Raw genomic sequence first — 17,893 nt, forward strand, 5'->3', positions numbered from 1 at the left:
GACAGAGAGAGGGGGAGAGAGAGAGAGAAAAAAACGTGTCATCCGGTTATGGTCTGTGAGCAAAAAAAATTGCAACTGCAATGGTTTGCGCCATAGAGCCAATGCACCCCTGCATGCATTGAAGTGCGGTTAGAAGGCTAAATTAGCTGCGACATTTACAAAAACGATTAAATGACAAAGACTGCGAGGCTGCTGCAATGGACTGTACGATAAAGGTACGTGTTTAAGAGTTTTTAACGCGGGTGAGAATGACAGGCGGCCACCCACACCAGAGTCTGCTGAGTGAGAGAGTCAAGGCGGTGATGCGAGTTCCCCACTCTTTCCTTCTTGTACAAAATTTCCTCTTCCTTCCCGTTCGTGGTTGTATGTCGGCTCTATAATAACACAACTAACCACTACATCTTTACACTCACATATAAACACTAATTGGTGGCCGGTTACACGCGTTAAAGAGGATTTCCAAACGCGTTTCGACTTTTTTTTTCTTCTTTTCTTCTAATTGCCGTGTTTAATGGGAGCTGCACCCCGCACTATCCACGGAACCGCAGCGCAACAACACACATAATTCACACGAAGAGTGAAATTAGAGAACTTTTAGCAGGGGCTGACAAACTTTTAACGAAGTTAATGAGGGGATGCTGGATTTTATTGGTGCGCACAAGGCAGGTGTCCCTGAAGGCGCCATGGACCAACTTGGATACAGCGAGAGCCCCTTTTTGAAAGGGGCAGAATCCATTTCCATCAGATGACTGGTATTTCACATTTCACACTGTTACAACTATACAACTGTTCATCTTCTTCGGACGACCACCGCGCAGTCATTGTTTCCATTATTAAAATGTTGAAATAAAGGCCTTCAGGTCAGGACTTCAAATCGAAAAGCACCTTTTAATAAAGTTAACTATAAAAACGGATTATTGCGCAACGAGATAAAAAGACAAACGTTTGTATTGGAGCATGTAGATCGCAAATATACAAATTCATGTTTTTTAACGAATGTGCGTCTTTTCAACATTGGCCTGTAGTCTTTATTTCTATTTGTGCATTAAAATATTCTTAAAACCCTCTGAATAAGCTCCCCTAACTTCAACGCAACATTAATACCGTCATTATGAATGATTGTATTACGAATGACTTGCTATTTCAACCAACATTAATTTCTTAAGCCTAATTGAAATAGTATAAAGATGTATTAGAATAAAACGGGGCCTCCGTGGATTGAGGAACTAATAATTGTACTAATTTCTGTCTTGTTTCATTTCTAAAGAGATATTTTGGCATTTTTGACTGTTAAATAATTCAAGTTCGAGTTACATTATTCAATCGTATTTTGTAATCGTGTTATAACTTGAAGAGGTAATTAAAGGGCCAGTACAGGAAAATTGTGACATTCTGAAACGAAAACCTAAATAGTTAATTTAACCCGTTAAAAAGTGTGTTGTATTGTATTATTTAGGTTTTCGGTGTTTACATTGTGGCACACATACTGGATTCTTCGTTGATTAAAAAAAACAACGTTCTTCAGATACTGTGTCGCAGCAGTTCGTGCGTTTGAGGTTATTTTAAGTATAATTTATAGCTGCAAACGGGAGCACTTGTCAGGTGTCGTTATCTGAACTCAGCAGGCTTCCTGTCTCAAACCTCAGACTTTCCGCACTCATTTCCGCTCATGGACTAAAGAAGAAAAGAAAAAAAAAATGTCGAAAGGGCAACAAAGCCTCTCCAGCAAGAAACGCAGTGGACAAACTGAGGCGTTGCATTGTTGTTTTTTTAACTCTACATTGTCCGCTCACACAGGCTGGGAGGTGACGGAGGCCCGGGCCCTGCAGAGGCCCGCGTGCTGCCAGGCTCCGAGCTGTGGAAACCGCACCGTTGTTTGTGCAGCAGAAAGCGCAGCTGCTCGCGCCATGCCTTCACTCTTACTTCTGCTTTCTGCAACTCGCCTCAGACATGGCGAGCACAGAGGGCTGTGCTTTTTTGCACAACTTGATCTCTGGCCATGGTGTTGTGTAGGCTGCACCTTGTTTTGAGAGTTCAGAAGTTTCAAGCCATTTTAATATCCTCCCCTAGTCTTGATCGGAGTTTATACCGACACAGTTGACATATTTATTAAAATATCCTTCAAGTATCTATCTGGAAGCCATTTGTGGTAGATCCAAATGTAAACAGGAGCTGAGCAACAGCTTAAAACTATCTTAATTTATGGAAACACAGTGAAGAAGAGAGTGAGAAATAACAGACCCACAAATCATTAGGTTATTAGGTTATTATCATCAATACTAGTAGTAATGCTACAGTTTTAATAGTCAGATCAGTTGAGTATCTGTCTCCAACGTTTAAAATCTTCATCAGTCCAGGGCAAAAAACTACTGTTTGATGATGAACAAAAAGAGCATGAATGAAATGAGGATTACTCATAATGCTGCTTCAGCTGTAGGAGGGAGGATAATGTTACCAAATCAGCTTATTTAACATATAAATGAAGTCATTTGTGTTTCCAAAGCAGACTTTAAATAGGCTATAAAGCATATAATTGGTGGATGCAAGTAAGTTGATGTTAACTACATCCTTGGTTGCAGTTTAGGGCAGCAGTTCCTAACCCTTTTGGCATGTGGCCCCTTAAATCGAAGCAATGTTTTATGTTACCAGTAGAGCTGAAACGATTAGCTGATTGATCCGTTTGTCGATTAGTTGTTTCAGTTGGAAAGATAGTTGGCAAGAGCTTGTTTTTACATGTCAAAACTGAATCTCTTTGCTGATCTTTTTTTACTTTTGGTTAGATATAATAACACATTTCATGATGTCAACTCTGGCTTTAGAAGATTTGTTACTGTTTTCGGATGTTTTACAGAGCGAAGAACCAGCAGGTTCATCAGTACTGAAAATAATCAGCTGCAGCCCAATAGATGTGGTTCCCAAATTAGGCTGCAGCCAGGCAAAAAAATAGGTCACCCAAGCTGCTGCTCTTTATACATATATCTGCAAAAAACAAACTCACTGAACCTGTTTTTGTCTGAGCTAATTGTATGATCCAATTTGATTTAAAGTCCCTGGCATTAAAAATGAAAAGGCTCCGGGCTTTAAAGCAGTGCCAACTCCCTCCATGTCAATTCACAACATACCAACTTGTACTATCTAAGCTGTGTTGTAATATATTTTGATATTTGAACAACACAAAACCCCCCCAAAAAGAACAGAGTATGAGCTGTTGAAGTGTCTAATCTAAAAAGCTATTTCTAAAGATATGGACGTCCATCTCGTAAACATCACTCTCTCAGCTCTTGGTTTGGGCAAGACTGCATGATGCAACCCGCAAAGCTGCTGACTTGAAGCCATGTTGAAAAAGTCTCCTTGCAGGGCTTCATGCTTGCGCTTTTGCAGCAAGTGAAAAGTGTTTACTATCAAACTGAAGAAAACCGCCATAAACTTTAGGACATCGAGGCACAAGCACAGCGTCAGCCTCAAGAAGGTCATGTTTTCTAAAAAACTTGTTTTGTGTCACTGAGCAACAGGCTGAAACACATAGAACAGGAAGTCAGTTGTGGCATTAGCGGTCAGGCCACATTTTGGTAAATTTGTATCAGTGTGCAGAGGAGAGAGAGAGAGAGAGAGAGAGAGAGGGGAAGATAAAGAAAGAGCGGGAGTGCGTGTTTGTGGTTGTGAGAGCATGAGCTTGTCACTCAATGTACAAAACTGAATGTGATGAGCGGCTGCGAGTAACGATAATATCAACAGTTTGAGTGCTGTGCACCCAAAAAACTAATCTTTCACCACGACATACAACTATTAAACTATCATGTGTCTTCTCATGACAGTTTTATCAGCCGTCTGTTTCACTTCTGCACAGAGAAAAGGGCCTCTGAAGGCAGCCAGTGTGTGAGAGGAGGACTGGGGGAAAGAGGACAACATGACAGAAGTAAAACAAAGCTGAGGAAGAAGAAACCAGGGAGTGCGGTCGAAAGAAAGCTGAGCAGGACAATACGAAGTCCTGTGAAACACTTCTGTCACTTAAAAAAAGGAACACATTTTTTAATCAAAAAAATGCCTCAAGTCACGTCACTGGAGTCAGTGTCGATTTGGGCAGAGGACTACAAATCTGAAAACGAAAGAAATCTGGAGGTTTGGAATTAGACAGAAGTGAGTTTACCAGACCTCGCTGCTTTAGGCTGCATTACTAACGCACCCGGATCTAAACCAACCATATAGACCGAACTGTCGGTGTTCAAGTTGCATTCTGGGTAATGAAGGCGCCATGTTTGTAACAAGGAAGAAAAATCCATAGAATTCAAAAACGGCACAATGGAAAGTCTTTTAATTTACGACATAACATGTTATATGGTGTTATCATTTGTGTCTTTAAATATTAAGCAACTAATATCAGGTAAAGTTTGATTTTGAGTTAGTTTTTTTTAACTAAAACTTTTTGCTTTAAAAAAAAAAAAAAAGGGCGTATCCATTACACATCAGTAAATGCTCCATGAAGCAACATCAGCAGGTTGCTGAAATCGTACACACTGCTGACTTCTCTATCAGTTTGTCTGCAGCCTCGAGGAAATGCCAAACTGTGTGCCACGCATTAAGATGTGGTTTACAATGCTCAGGCAACAATTGAGCTAAAAAAAAACACAGGCAAAAAACAAACAAAAAGAAAAACACAATGCGAAGGCGGCACTTCAATCAAGGCTACAGTCTTCTTTCTGTCCAATGAACCCAACCCCCTCTTCTCCCCTGACCACACGCCTTTAGGGTTGTTTTCCAGCTTTGAAATGACCCAAATTTTTACATTGTGCGCCCCCCCCCCCCACCCCTCCCCCGCCTCCTCCACTTCCTCTCCCTTGGCCTGTGCCAAAAGGTTCCTCTGCACATGGCGGCCAGGTTTCCTGTAGGCCACCGACAAAGCACGGCACTGACGTACAGGGCCCAAAGACAATGCTCAACTCCTCTAAACAAACACGCACTTGCACCCACTTAGACTGCCGTGGTCGCATCACACATGCACTCGTCTTAACGTGAGAAGCAGACGGAACAACAGGTCCGGCGTTTGCCCTCACGACTGCGTGGGATGAAAGTGCCATCTTTGGGTGGTTTTGAGGCCTCGATGTAGGTGCTGAACACAGGAAGACGGACTTAAATCTCAATTATACTCCACCTTTAGCTAACACCCCCCCCCCCTGCAGCCCCAATCCTAACGACAAAATAAAACTGTGGTTAAGGTTACTGATGTTCTTTAAGATTAGACAGCCTCCTCACTGCCTGAACAGTTTACTTGTGATTTCACTCCTGAGTATTGAGTGGTTTGATAACCACCTTTCTCTCTGGTTCTTTACATTTAACGTACCTCTAACGTTTTAATCAAATCACAGGGCAGTTCCACTGAACCTGAAGCCATGTTTTGTTTAAAAGGTTAGAAAAGAAAGCATGTGATCAGAAGATTGCCTCCGTGCATCCGATAACTATTACAAGACGATAAAAAAACATTCATATCCATAAAATTAGGGACAACAAATCTGAATGTAGCTCTAGATATTTACAGTATTCCATGAATGGGAACGTATACAGCAGGAGGATGTAATGCACTCTACAAATAATATAAAGTTTGTCAATTTGTTGAATGCATGGCTAATTTGTCACTCAGAGTATTAAAGTCAGTCACTTTAACAAGCCTCTTATCTCTTGCTGGTAAATCATTCTGTAATTTACGAATGTTTTGGTGAATATTATATAATATAATAAGCAGATATGATTTCCTGTAACTTCTTTTGGTATAATTCTCTGCAAACTATGGTTACTGGTTTTGTTGATTCACAAACAAATACCTTAAGAAAAGGGATAAAATGTACAAAGAAATTCTGATGAATCCTTCCTGTGAAAATTAACTTTAAAAAGGGAAATCTGGTTATAGCCACACTATAATAATTTAAAACTTCAGATGAATGTCTATTGTGCCGTTATTGTTACTCCCACAGCTCTTACAGCTAATGAGGGTTTACTTCTATTCACTGAAGTGTCTTGTGGAGTAAACAGAGTCCGTATGTGGAAAAAGACAGTTTCCACAGGCTGTGACCCGGCACATTTAATGGCAGACACTGACCGCTGTGTCTCTGTTGGACAGGAAGCGCTGTCCGTGGTGAGCGAGGACCAGCCCATATTCGAGCCGCCCTACACCGCAGTGCACATGAAGGCCGAGATGACGTCGCCCGGCGGGTTCAGCCACGCCTCCAAGCAGAGTCCCGAGCCCACCGAGCCGGAGTGGGTCGGGTCAGCGGTGCAAAACCCTGGGAAAAGAGGAGAACACGTCAATGGAACCAGGTGAGTCAGGGCAGGCCGGGGCCTCCGGGGAGCACAGGTTCCCGGACCATCTGACTGTAGATTTGTCACGGTCCATGTCAACATTTGGGGGTTTTTCCAGACCCTAACAATGTTTGTTTATTGTTCTCTTACCAAATACAACCCTGCGTCCCTTCTAGCTTTCCATTACCATCCATCATAAGTGGAAATGTTTGAAATCCAAATATGGTATTTATGGTGTTTTAACTATAGCTGAAGGATTACATAACGCCAGTGGTGGAAAGTTACCAGGTACTCATTCTAAACTACTTGTACTTTGAGTATTTCCATTTTCTGCTACGCTATACTTCTTATACTCCACAACATTTCAGAGAGAAATAATGTGCTTTTAACTTTAGTACATTTATGTGACAGTTATAGTTACTAGTACGTTTTCAGAGCAAGTTTTTACATTAAGAAAACAAACACAAAAGATTGTTTAAGATGAAACCAGTGGTTCTCAACCTGTTTGACCTGTGAACCCCTCACAAGAAAACAGGGTCTACTTGTGGCCCTTATGTTTATGATGTTTATGATGTTTATGATGTTCATGAGTTGGTTTGAAGTTCAAATGGTTCAATGTTTTACAACAACAACAAAAAAATCCCAAAGTCCAAAGAATTAAAGAAAATGTGTTTGAACTTAGTTTTTTCTTCTCTCTCTTATTAATCATGTTACGAACCCTCAAATGTAAAACTAGCTCCACCTCTTAAAATGCTACATACCTATTAATGCAATCTAATAAGGTCATTTTACTTTTGTACTTTTATGTAAGAAAGGGATCTGAGTTTTTCTGAGATATAAAAATTCAACTCTCAGTGATCCCTCAGGTGGAATAAACCAGTTACAGCGGGCAGATACTGGGTGTAAATATATTACATCTAATCTGGACGTTCTGGTGGTGCAAATCATTGTAATGTAGTGATACTTAAATCTCCACTTGGTATAGACACACTTTAAACTACTTTGAACTAACATTCACCCGCCTATACTATACACTTTATAGGCCTTTTCACTCGAATCGAGTTGCTGTGATGCATTATGGGACTAAATGCATCTCTAGTCAGCTCTTGCAAATGGTGTAAGAGGAAATAAACTTGCAACCAGTTGAAACTGTGAAATCTACTGCCAGATTAGCAGTCACATTAAACATGTAATTATTTGAGATGACAGCATTTCTTAGACCTGGATATATTGAATTGTGCTAACACTGATTAGCTCTTACAAGTTTCACAAGATATCTTAATGGTGGAATTACACCTTTCTCCTGCTGCCTGCTCTAGCCGTGAATCCCCTGTGGACTGCAGCGTCACCAAGCGCTCCAGACACATGAGCAACGACGGGGCCCCGATGCCGTACCAGTCCTCGTACCCGGAGCCTCGCGTCAGCCCCCAGACGGCCACCCCACCCACCAGCGTCACAGAGGAGAAGAGGGTCATCGTGCCGGCAGGTGAGCTGTGTCACTTAACCTTCAATCACCCTAACCCTCCTCCCACAAGAGAGTTTCCTAAGAGCTGGAACACACTCAGCTTGTGCAATATCAATAGCTGAATCAAAGACGAGCACAGCGTGGGTTTTTCCACATACTACCATCATTACTCTCCAGCGCCGCAAATAAACAATAGCAGGTTTCCGGTTGTCTGCTTGTGCATGACATCAGGTTTAAAATGAAACGCTATTTAAAAAGTGTGAAGTCTAAACTGTGAATGTAGCGCTCAGCACTGATGTTAACTAGAGAGAGAGAGAGCGAGAGAGACAAGCAGGAATAGATGCGTGATGAGCAGGTGGGGACATTTTCTAAAATCATCCTGCTTTCTGTAGCTACATCTGAAATCACATTATTGATTTTTCTCAGGCCAAAACACATCAAAACTACTACTAGCAATACTACTGCTGTTTGAGTAGCTGTCAAAAACTACAGTGCCCAGCTGCTTTAGGAAGTTATTAAGCCTTTTTAAAACTATAGATAAGAATGATTTAAAAGTCAACTAACACATACGACTTTGTTAACGTATCGATTAGTTGATTTAATCGACAGATCTGTAAAATTTGAGTTTCTCCACGAAGAGTCACACAAAAGCAAAACTATGCATTTTGCGTTTAGATGTGTTCATAAGTTTCATTCAGCCTGAAAAAGCTGAGTTACAAAGTTACAAAGTGCTTTACATTGTAAACAAAGAACTCACAAAACACGAAAACACAGGAGAAGAATAAAAGTACTTGGAAACTTTCGCTAAATAACAAGAGTCAGATGAAATCAGAGAACATGTGATAAAGGTTTCAAGTTCAGATTTAAAGGAAGCCTTATGAGCATTCAGGACTGATGTTATAAACAATTTGTGTCGCGTTTTTGAAGATGTAGGGGCTAAGAGCTTAGGGCCACAGGAATTGCATTGAGAGATGAACTAAGGCATTTTCAGAGGGGTTTGTTGACAATATGAAAAGTACAGAATAACATCTGCGTTATCCTTAAGAACATAGAATATCTAGTATCTTTTGCTACAGGTGAACTGTGAGCAGAGGCTTTCTCTTTTTCTTAGCAGAGGACAATCACTGAAATACAACTTAGAGTAAAGACGGTGATGTGCCACGACTGTCTAAGTAGTCACAGTCCCGGTTTCATCCTCACTATGAATCACTGGTCCAACCATCTGAAAACCAACCTGATGACATATTTGACGGTCTCTCTCTTGCACAGTTCCCGTACTATTGTCCTCCTTTGACACCCATTACTGCAGCAGTTCAAAGCAGTGAGTCAGTCTCTCTCTGGAGGGATCCCACCTCAGACGATTTAAATCTCAGCTCAACGAGATTCGTCGAGGAGTCACCAGCGCCCAGTTGTTCTGCTGCATAATACACGGATGTTGCATCACAGTGGCATGTGTTCACCAAGGACAATCAGGACACGAGGGTGTGGTGGCCTCTGTTCACGACTAAAGCTCCTGCCTAATATTACGGGCAATTCACAGTCATTGTTTGCTACTGGAAATGAGCTTACCTTCCTGAATCAGACTAGTGCTGTGACAAGGCATTGACATCAATTTCAACAAGGGCTGGGGCAGTATGGAGAAAATGAAATATAAAGATATTTTGTACATTATTATAACATTTAATGACTAAGTAAGTAAAATATTGCCTTTGATTTATCAGTGAAGAAATATCTTTTCATATTCTAATAAAGAGTAATAAAAAAACATGTAGATATGTAAAAGTATTCAGTATCAACCCTTCAACAAATGATTATTTCTGCCAATAGGATCTTTGCCCAACCTTTCAACCAATTCCTGCCTTAATATAACCATTTAAACCATAACACTGTAGTGTCGATATTGTCTTGCAATAGCGGAGATTGTAAGGATGTAAAGAAAACATATTGTGTTGATATAACATGTCCTTACGGGTGTCATTACATTTCCAATAAAAGATTTTTGTTGTTGCAAATATCTAAAAGAACAGGGTTGAAAATGTAAAAAGGATATCCAATGTAATATAAGATATCAAATCGGCCGTATAGCAACGAAATGTAATTCAACTATATGTAAAAAGACAGAATCTTTTTATTTTGCCGCCATTTTTTTCATTTGAAAATGAAAAATGCTTCATTTAAGACAATAAAGAAACAAGAATGAACACATACTCTCTCAAACTTAAAGGGCACTCGGAGAGAGCAGACCTCCGCCAAGGCAAAATGACCCGTCTCACAACGTTAACGAAAGTGTAAAATGATTTGTGTATCCGCTTCAAAACTTAATGGGCTCTTCTTTGGCCCATGCTACACCGATTCTTTGAAGACCGGGCTTCAAAGAAGAGTTTTTCTGTGATCCTGCTCACAAACAGACCAACCAAACCGAAAACATAACCTCCATGGCTGCGGTAAATATCAGTGTGCACATAAAAAAAAAAAACCTTTACAAGACCTCAACAAAGAATATTGAATACCCTTACACATCAGAACAATTGCACAGGCTGAGCGATGTGTTCTTTAACTCAATGTTATGTATATTTTTCCAATATTTAAATGTATATCCATTGAGCAAACACATGCAACATTGCATATAAAACAATCTAAAATCAAAATGCTTAATGCTTTTAACTGTGTTTGACTGTTTTGCATTACATACAACTGTAAAAAACTAATTGTTAGCTTTTAAATTACGGTTTGCTTGAAATCCTTAATTTTGACAATAGAAAAAAGTGCAAAACAATAAAAGTAAAGTGGAATACAATATTATAGGCAAGTAGTTTGACTAAACCAGGCTTGTTTTTTACAGAATGAGTATACCCACCCAACTTCACCATCAGTATGAAAAGTATCACAACTGGTACTCACATCTGGGTTGTTTCCGGTGTTATTCAGCACTTTCATGTCCTACAAACAAATCGCTCTTCAGATTGTTTCTGTGTGACGCTCCTCCCACCATCCTCCAGTCGTCTTTATTTTGTAAGAGATTTTTTTTTTTAATTAAAGAAACCAACGACATCTCTCACAATGTAAAAGGCCAGATAATGTACACTAGATAGCTACAGCAAAGGATGATTTACATGTTTTCATCCAACAAAACACAGCATGGACGCTCAGGTCTCCGATTTGGTATGAAGTATTACAGCCAGCCACAACTGGCTTATAAAGACCCTCCCAGACACGTGTTAAGTTATAAAAATGATATTTTTGTAAGTATTTCAGTCTTATATTGTTTCCCAAGACAAAAAAAGTGAACTCTTACAATTATATTTACTCCGTTTTCCTTGTCAAAACCAGACTGCAAATATTTTAGATATTTAAACTTAACACAATATGTCACGCACTTTAATATGGAGGCCTCTTATAAAAACCATCCCCCAGATAAACGATTTGTGATGTCACAAAATGATCTTGTACATTCAAGTCATAAACTGAGATTCAAGGTGAGAATAGAGCAACTTCTATCCCTCCGCACAGTGACGTTAAAGAAACAATCAGCGACACACATTTTGAGTAGGAGGGGACTGTCAGTAAGCTATTTGCACTGGAAATCCATTATGTAAATGATACAAGTTTGACCAAAGTAAATTATGATAATTTCTGTATGACTCCTCGTCCTCACTTCTTCAACATCCTATTCACGTCACTTTTTGAGAACCGGAACCGTTCAATTTTAAAGCTCAGATAGTGTGTGCAAACTTTGGCCAGCTAAAAGATCTTTACCTTGTCCTCCAACAAAGTGAGACACTGTTATAAATATATCCAGAGTCTTTTTCTGATCATTTCTGTGCTTCTGATGCTAGATCCAGAGGTTTGGACACAGGACCATGTGCGGCAGTGGCTGGACTGGGCCATCAAGGAGTACGTCCTGGAGGAAGTGGACGTCATGCTCTTCCAGGCGCTGGACGGCAAGGCCCTTTGCAAGATGACCAAGGACGACATGATGCGTCTCACGTCGGCCTACAACGCAGACATCCTGCTCTCTCACCTCAGTTATCTCCGGCAGAGTAAGACTCGCCTCGTGTCCGAGAGATCTCTCTCTCTCTCTCTCTCTCCAGCTGATAACATTGTTCGGTTCTCCTGACTGATCTCAACAATGTAAAAAGGTTTTCATTGTTCTTTGGAGACAAATATATTTACCTGCGCTTTAATCATAAATAAAATCAGAAAGATATGTAGCGCTGAAATGATTCGACAATAACAAGTTTAGTCAACATTGTTTGATGTTAAACGACTGAAACAGTAAACCGATTAATCAAAAAAGGACAAACATTTGCTGGTTCCAGCTTCTCAAACCTGAGGATTGACTGGTTTTTATTGATGTTTTGGACAGTTTATCGGATAAAACAAGCATTTTCACAATTGTCTGAAATTATATACACTTGACGATTAATCCATTACTCAGGAAAATAAAGTAATTGCCTTCAAATATTTCTGCATGTGAATTTGTTGAAGTTTTAAACTTTATTTAAAAATTGTATTCATGAAAATCAAATTCCACTGAGGAACCGTGGTCAATAGAGGATGTGGACAAACTAATAGCAACAACTTGCAATACATTACAGGGGCACTTATGAGGTCCTGTTGAGGCTGGAAGAACATGGTGCCATTTGAGGCTGAAGTTTGTCATGTTGTTGCCGTCTTCATTAAGTGTTGTGACCACTGTTCCTCTTTGCTAGTGCAGGTTTCCTGTATACAATATGTCGTCATGATTTCTGATACTGCATTACATAATTTTGCAGTGTTATCACTTCTGCAAATCAGTGTAACAAACGCAGCTAAAAAGGAGACAGTCACCACGTTCTAGTCGGGTTTTTAAGGCAACATTACGACGTACAAGTGATGGACAAAACATCTATCAACACCTCTAGTCTTTCCGTCTATTCTTTAGTACAAAATGCCATTTATGACACATAAATTATACTCTGGTATGATTGATGTCTGTTGTATCCATCTTAAAAAATATATAATCTTGACCTTTGTTTTCGTTTTCTGCTTCAGGTAGCCCTACGTTCTCATACTCCACAACTCCTACCAACACCACACCACCACCACCACCACCTCCACCACAACAACCCAGACTACAGGTGAAAGCAGGTGAGATCATCGACTCTCCATTGAAAAGCCCCTCTGGCGCAAACAATTGCTTATCTAAAGATCCAGCAGTTACGGTGCCACGTTCTCATTCATTTGGAGTCGTGTTTCTGAACATCTTCTGAATATTCTCTCTTTAAGCTCGGTTTTTGGTCTCTGCTCACTCCTGAGGGAAATATCTGTCTCTTACCTTTCTTACTGTTTGTCTACGGTTTAGTGCAGGGCAGGTTGCGCCATGGGGGGGATTTTAAGTTTTTTCTAGGTTAAATTATTATTATTATTATTAAAACAATTACATTCCTATTTCTTTTGTCATATTTAGTAGTGGACAGTAAATATTACTTGTAATTCAGTACATTCTCTCAAGTACCACAACTAAGTACAAATTTGAGGTACTTCAAAACCAGTGGTTCCCCACCATTTTGGCCTAGTTTTTCCTTATTTAAAAAAAAAAACAGTGTATTTGGGACCCCTTGTCTGGTTGCAGACGTCTTTAAGTTGTGAGAAACCAAAAGAGACCATTTCCCTCAAAACTTCTAAATGGTTTCATTTAAATCATAGTTTGAGGCCTAAAGAGGTCAAACATGGTTATAGTTCACTGGACTACACCCTTTAAATGTATATAAAGTTGTTAAAACCAGCTCCTTCTGAACCGGGTACAATAGTAAAATGACACTTACACATTGATTAATCTGTATGAACAATCTTATAGCATCATACGAATACATCAGTCACAGGGGCCATTTCCTGCATCAAGTGTAAAAGTATTTTTAGCTGATGAAGCGTGAATGCAATACTTTTACATCGTTGAATTGGTACTTTCACTTCAGTAAAGAATCCAAGTATTTTCTCCATCGCTCATCATGATACATAGTAACTGCCCAAAAAAGGTGAAGAAGTCACTTTCCATTCCATTACGACTTAAAGACTTGACTCATCAGGTTTTAAACAAATTCTCATTGCCACCATTTCCATTCTGCCACCACCCTTTAGTCATACAGTCAATATCTGTCTGAGTGTTTCTGGGTGTGATTCAAAGCTCAGAATTCAGGGTCAAATTCTCAAGCCAAACACAAAATAAGAGCAAACTACTTGAATGATTTAGGGATATAAAAATAATGTGTTGAGTTTCAGAACCGTGTTGCATAGTTTCAAGAGTCAAAAAGAATCTTTGGCCCAACACTGGCCTCAGTTGACAAAACACCGATGAGTTTAAAACTCAACAGGCAGTTTCAGACAGGAAACAGCTGCACCGGCGCAGGAAATGGGGGGTATGGGTCCTGCTCCTGGGACACAATTCACAATCTTGTGGCAACAGGGGTGGCCCGGACAAAAGAAACTTTTTGGGTCATCAAATTCATTCAGACCTCCAAACTCTTAGCGTCTTGGTCTCCATTTACTGACTTCCTTCCTACTATAGCTGAACCAGCCTACTGTCCACTTCAAAGCCTTTTCATGCCACGTGCAGGGCAAAGTCTAGTCTCATCCTTGTTGGGTTTTTTTGTGTGTGCAGAGAGCGGTTTTGAGGAGATCAGCTGCAGGAACAGCTGGGCGGCAAACACCATGAGTGCAGTGCCAAAAGGTAGGATAACAAAAAAACGATATGAAATCAATGAGGAGGATCAATGTTTCATGCATGAACGACCAAATAGTCTTACGTAGAAATTGTAAATTCTAAACTAGGCCACAGCTGAGGATCAAACCATTACACATAAGTAACTTATTTTTGATTTGTAGGTCCCTCCATGGAGCACCAACACAGCTCAAGAGTTACAGAGCCTGCTGCAAGAATTGTCCAAGGTATGAAGGCCTTGTACCAAACATTTTCATAACACATGGACCTTCACAGCAGGCCAATTCCTGCAAACTCACATTGTGCGGGAAAGGATTGCTCAAAGCTCAGGAGCTTTATACGAAACGATCCCAATGTTTCCCCCAATAATTGTTCAGTTATAGGAGATGTGTAAACAACACTTGAGAGTGTAAAGCCATGCCAGCTGCTCTGAGGCTGATGGGAAGGTCATTAGGTTTGGTGGTATTTAACCATACACCAAATGACAACTTAAGATGAAAAGTTAAGGGATCACCAAAGTTATTACAATCCATCCAAAAATTGAGGGGATGAAAGTCGTTGACCGACAAACTGACAATGCCATCCCGAGAACCATGCCACTAGTATTACAGTTTGACCTAACCCACCAGTAGAGCGGGATGAATCTGTTCCGCGCCACGTCATTATTAGTAAATGTCGAAGCTGCAGTACAATTGCTAGCAGCAGGTAATTTGTTTTTCATGACAAATACATTTTAGAGGGTAATATTTCTGAGCACAACAGCCGACCCGTTTGAATCACTGAAAAAAATCGGGGATGTGATTTGAATATTTCACCTCATTAAAGCGAACGCTTAGTTCAAGTACTGGCACAACAGGACCAGAATTGTGACGCATGCATAGGATGTCAAGCAACATGGAAAGATGTTCTTTCTAATCCTGAAGGACGTTGACATGAAGTGTAGAAGGGGGATTTGCGAACATTAAGGTTAAAAAGTTGAATAAAGTAAGAAAGGTGTAAAAAATGTTTTGATTTGCCTTTTTTTCTTTGCAGACCCGTATCAGACATTAGGGCCCATAAGCAGTCGACTTGCCAACCCAGGTAAGAATCCAAGTACCACAAGACAAACCAACAAGGATCACACAAATGAGGCCTTTACACTGTCTGCTTTGGTAACATGACAGAAAAAAAAAAAAAAAGCAAGCAAGTGCTGGCACACATGCACTTCATTTCCAAAATGGAGTAAACATCAAGCAACACCTGTTGTGTCAGCAGAATTGCATCACGCTTACACTGAGACGAAATCTGGCTTCCCTCTCATCAAAATGACTGTTTGCCCTGCTGTTTCCTCACAGAAGGCCAAGCCCTCAGCTCATCCAAGAACCGAACAGCCAAACAAAGTCCATACAAGCTCCCTGACCCCAGCGCTCACAGGCCTGTGGGTAGGTTTCTGCCCCGATGTCTGTCACTTCCTCCAAGCCACACAGTGAAAAGGTCACATTTGGTGGAAAATAAATAAATAAAAAGTCCTAAGGACTAGGACAGACACACGCCCACAATAAAACTCCTAAGAACTTTCTGAAGAGAAAAATTGAGGCGCTGTCCAAGGTCCTGGAATAACTGGACGCATCAAATGGAACTGAAATCTTATTGTTTTGGTCTCTTTTATTCAAAACTCTACTGCTAACTTTAAAAGGTTGACTGGTATCTACACACAGATCAAGTCATCCAAACTGTTCCAATATATTTTTAAATATTTAAGAGGCTTAGAAACATTTCTCACAGCTACTAATTGTGTACGTTTCCCGTCTTTCTTTGTGTGACCAACCAATGAAGTCGGTAACAGATTCCTTAACTCTTGCTTTTCCCCTTCCAGGTTCGGGGCAGATCCAGCTGTGGCAGTTCCTGCTGGAGCTGCTGTCCGACAGCAACAACGCCGGCATCATCACCTGGGAGGGCACCAACGGCGAGTTCAAGATGACCGACCCGGACGAGGTGGCCAAGCGCTGGGGCGAGCGCAAGAGCAAGCCCAACATGAACTACGACAAGCTGAGCCGCGCTCTGCGCTACTACTACGACAAGAACATCATGACCAAGGTGCACGGAAAGCGCTACGCCTACAAGTTTGACTTCCAAGGCATCTCGCAGGCACACCAGAATCACTCAGCGGAAGGGGGGATTGTTAAGTACCAGACTGAGATGTCTTACGTGCAGCCCTACCACAGCCACCAGCCCAAAATGAACTTCATGGGTGGCCATCCGGCACCTATGCCAGTCTCCCCCGGGAACTTCTTCAGCCCTCCGTCGACGTACTGGAACTCACCCAACAGCCCCATCTATCCTGCGTCAGCCATGACCAGGCATCCCACCACCCACTCCCACCTGAGCTCGTACTACTGAGGACGACGCATTTCACACCGGAACGGGATAACGCGAGAGAGGAACCCAAATGTACTGTAAAACACATTTACTCCATTCAGGATGCACCTGAGCTGAACCCGGTCTGAAATGGATGTATGACGCTAGGGGTCTGATTTTATAAGGGTGTTGTTTTTGTTTTAGTCGCATTCCTTCTAAAACTCGAGGGGTTAAATAACTGCGAGGAATGCAAGGGAACGGTATTGTACGCCTCCCAAGATTTTTATAAATATACTGATTAACGGTTATTCAGATGTTATGAAACCAAGTTTATTTTGTAAGTACCTTGTTTGATTTGTACCCGTTGTAAAGCCATTGCCTTTACTGTGTGAGTAGCCAACGGTTTTGAAACTGTTATTTGACACTTTTCGTCGAAACTACAGATATCGCATTCAAAGACCTGACATTTGTAAAAGAAAAATTGTATAGAATGATGGTTATGTAGCAATATAACATTTACTCACGATGTAAAGCTAATAAACGATGCTTGTATCTGAAAATTGGCTCCTGTGAGTTTTATCATTTACAGATTCGGTCAAGAAACCTGGCTTTTTGTTAAGTGACAAAATGCTTTGAGTAAGAATAAAAGATTTGGGGAAATGCGCCTTTTGGCGTTCTTACCACTCTCATATTCATCTGTTGAATATTATGCTCCAGCCAGCAGCAGGTTAGTTTAGCTTAACACAAAGAATAGAGACAAGGGGAAACAGCTAGCCCGACTATGTCCAAAGTAGCTTCTAAAGCTCACCAATTTAAACATTATCCATATGAGATATTTAATTAAGCTAAGCTATGGGGCGACCCGATAGACAAGTGGTTAGGACGCAAATGCCCGGGGCAGATATTCCCTGATCTGATTCCCCACATTTCCTGTTTCTCTCTCTCTCCACTATCTCGACCAAATAAATGGCAGAAAATGCCCAAAAAATAAGAACGCCAAAATAAGCGGCTGCAGCTGAATATTGAACGAACAGATATAAAAGTGATGTCAATCTTATCATCCAACCCTCAGCAAGAAAGTGAATAAGCTTATTTCTCAA

General features: G+C 40.7%; 1 protein-coding gene across 4 annotated transcripts; it reads left to right on the forward strand.

Annotated features, from left to right (window-relative positions):
* Nucleotides 1–77: 77 nt before the first annotated feature.
* fli1rs (Fli-1 proto-oncogene, ETS transcription factor-related sequence) lies at nucleotides 78–17,334 on the forward strand (the record flags this gene model as incomplete). Of its 4 annotated transcripts, none has more annotated exons than XM_079163907.1 (10): nucleotides 78–215; nucleotides 6,113–6,309; nucleotides 7,611–7,777; nucleotides 11,593–11,796; nucleotides 12,791–12,886; nucleotides 14,397–14,465; nucleotides 14,621–14,683; nucleotides 15,489–15,536; nucleotides 15,791–15,877; nucleotides 16,312–17,334. In XM_079163907.1, 10 exons carry the CDS (start codon nucleotides 198–200, stop codon nucleotides 16,833–16,835), a joined length of 1,473 nt encoding a protein of 490 aa, XP_079020033.1. In that variant the 3' UTR covers nucleotides 16,836–17,334. The 4 variants fall into 4 exon arrangements, with proteins under 4 accessions (XP_079020033.1, XP_079020035.1, XP_079020034.1 ...); XM_079163908.1 differs by lacking the exon at nucleotides 78–215 and adding an exon at nucleotides 389–752; XM_079163909.1 differs by lacking the exon at nucleotides 15,791–15,877.
* Between the last annotated feature and the right edge of the window lie 559 nt (nucleotides 17,335–17,893).

The sequence above is a fragment of the Pholis gunnellus genome (genome assembly GCF_910591455.1).
Source record: "Pholis gunnellus genome assembly, chromosome: 8".
Lineage (NCBI taxonomy): Eukaryota > Metazoa > Chordata > Actinopteri > Perciformes > Pholidae > Pholis > Pholis gunnellus.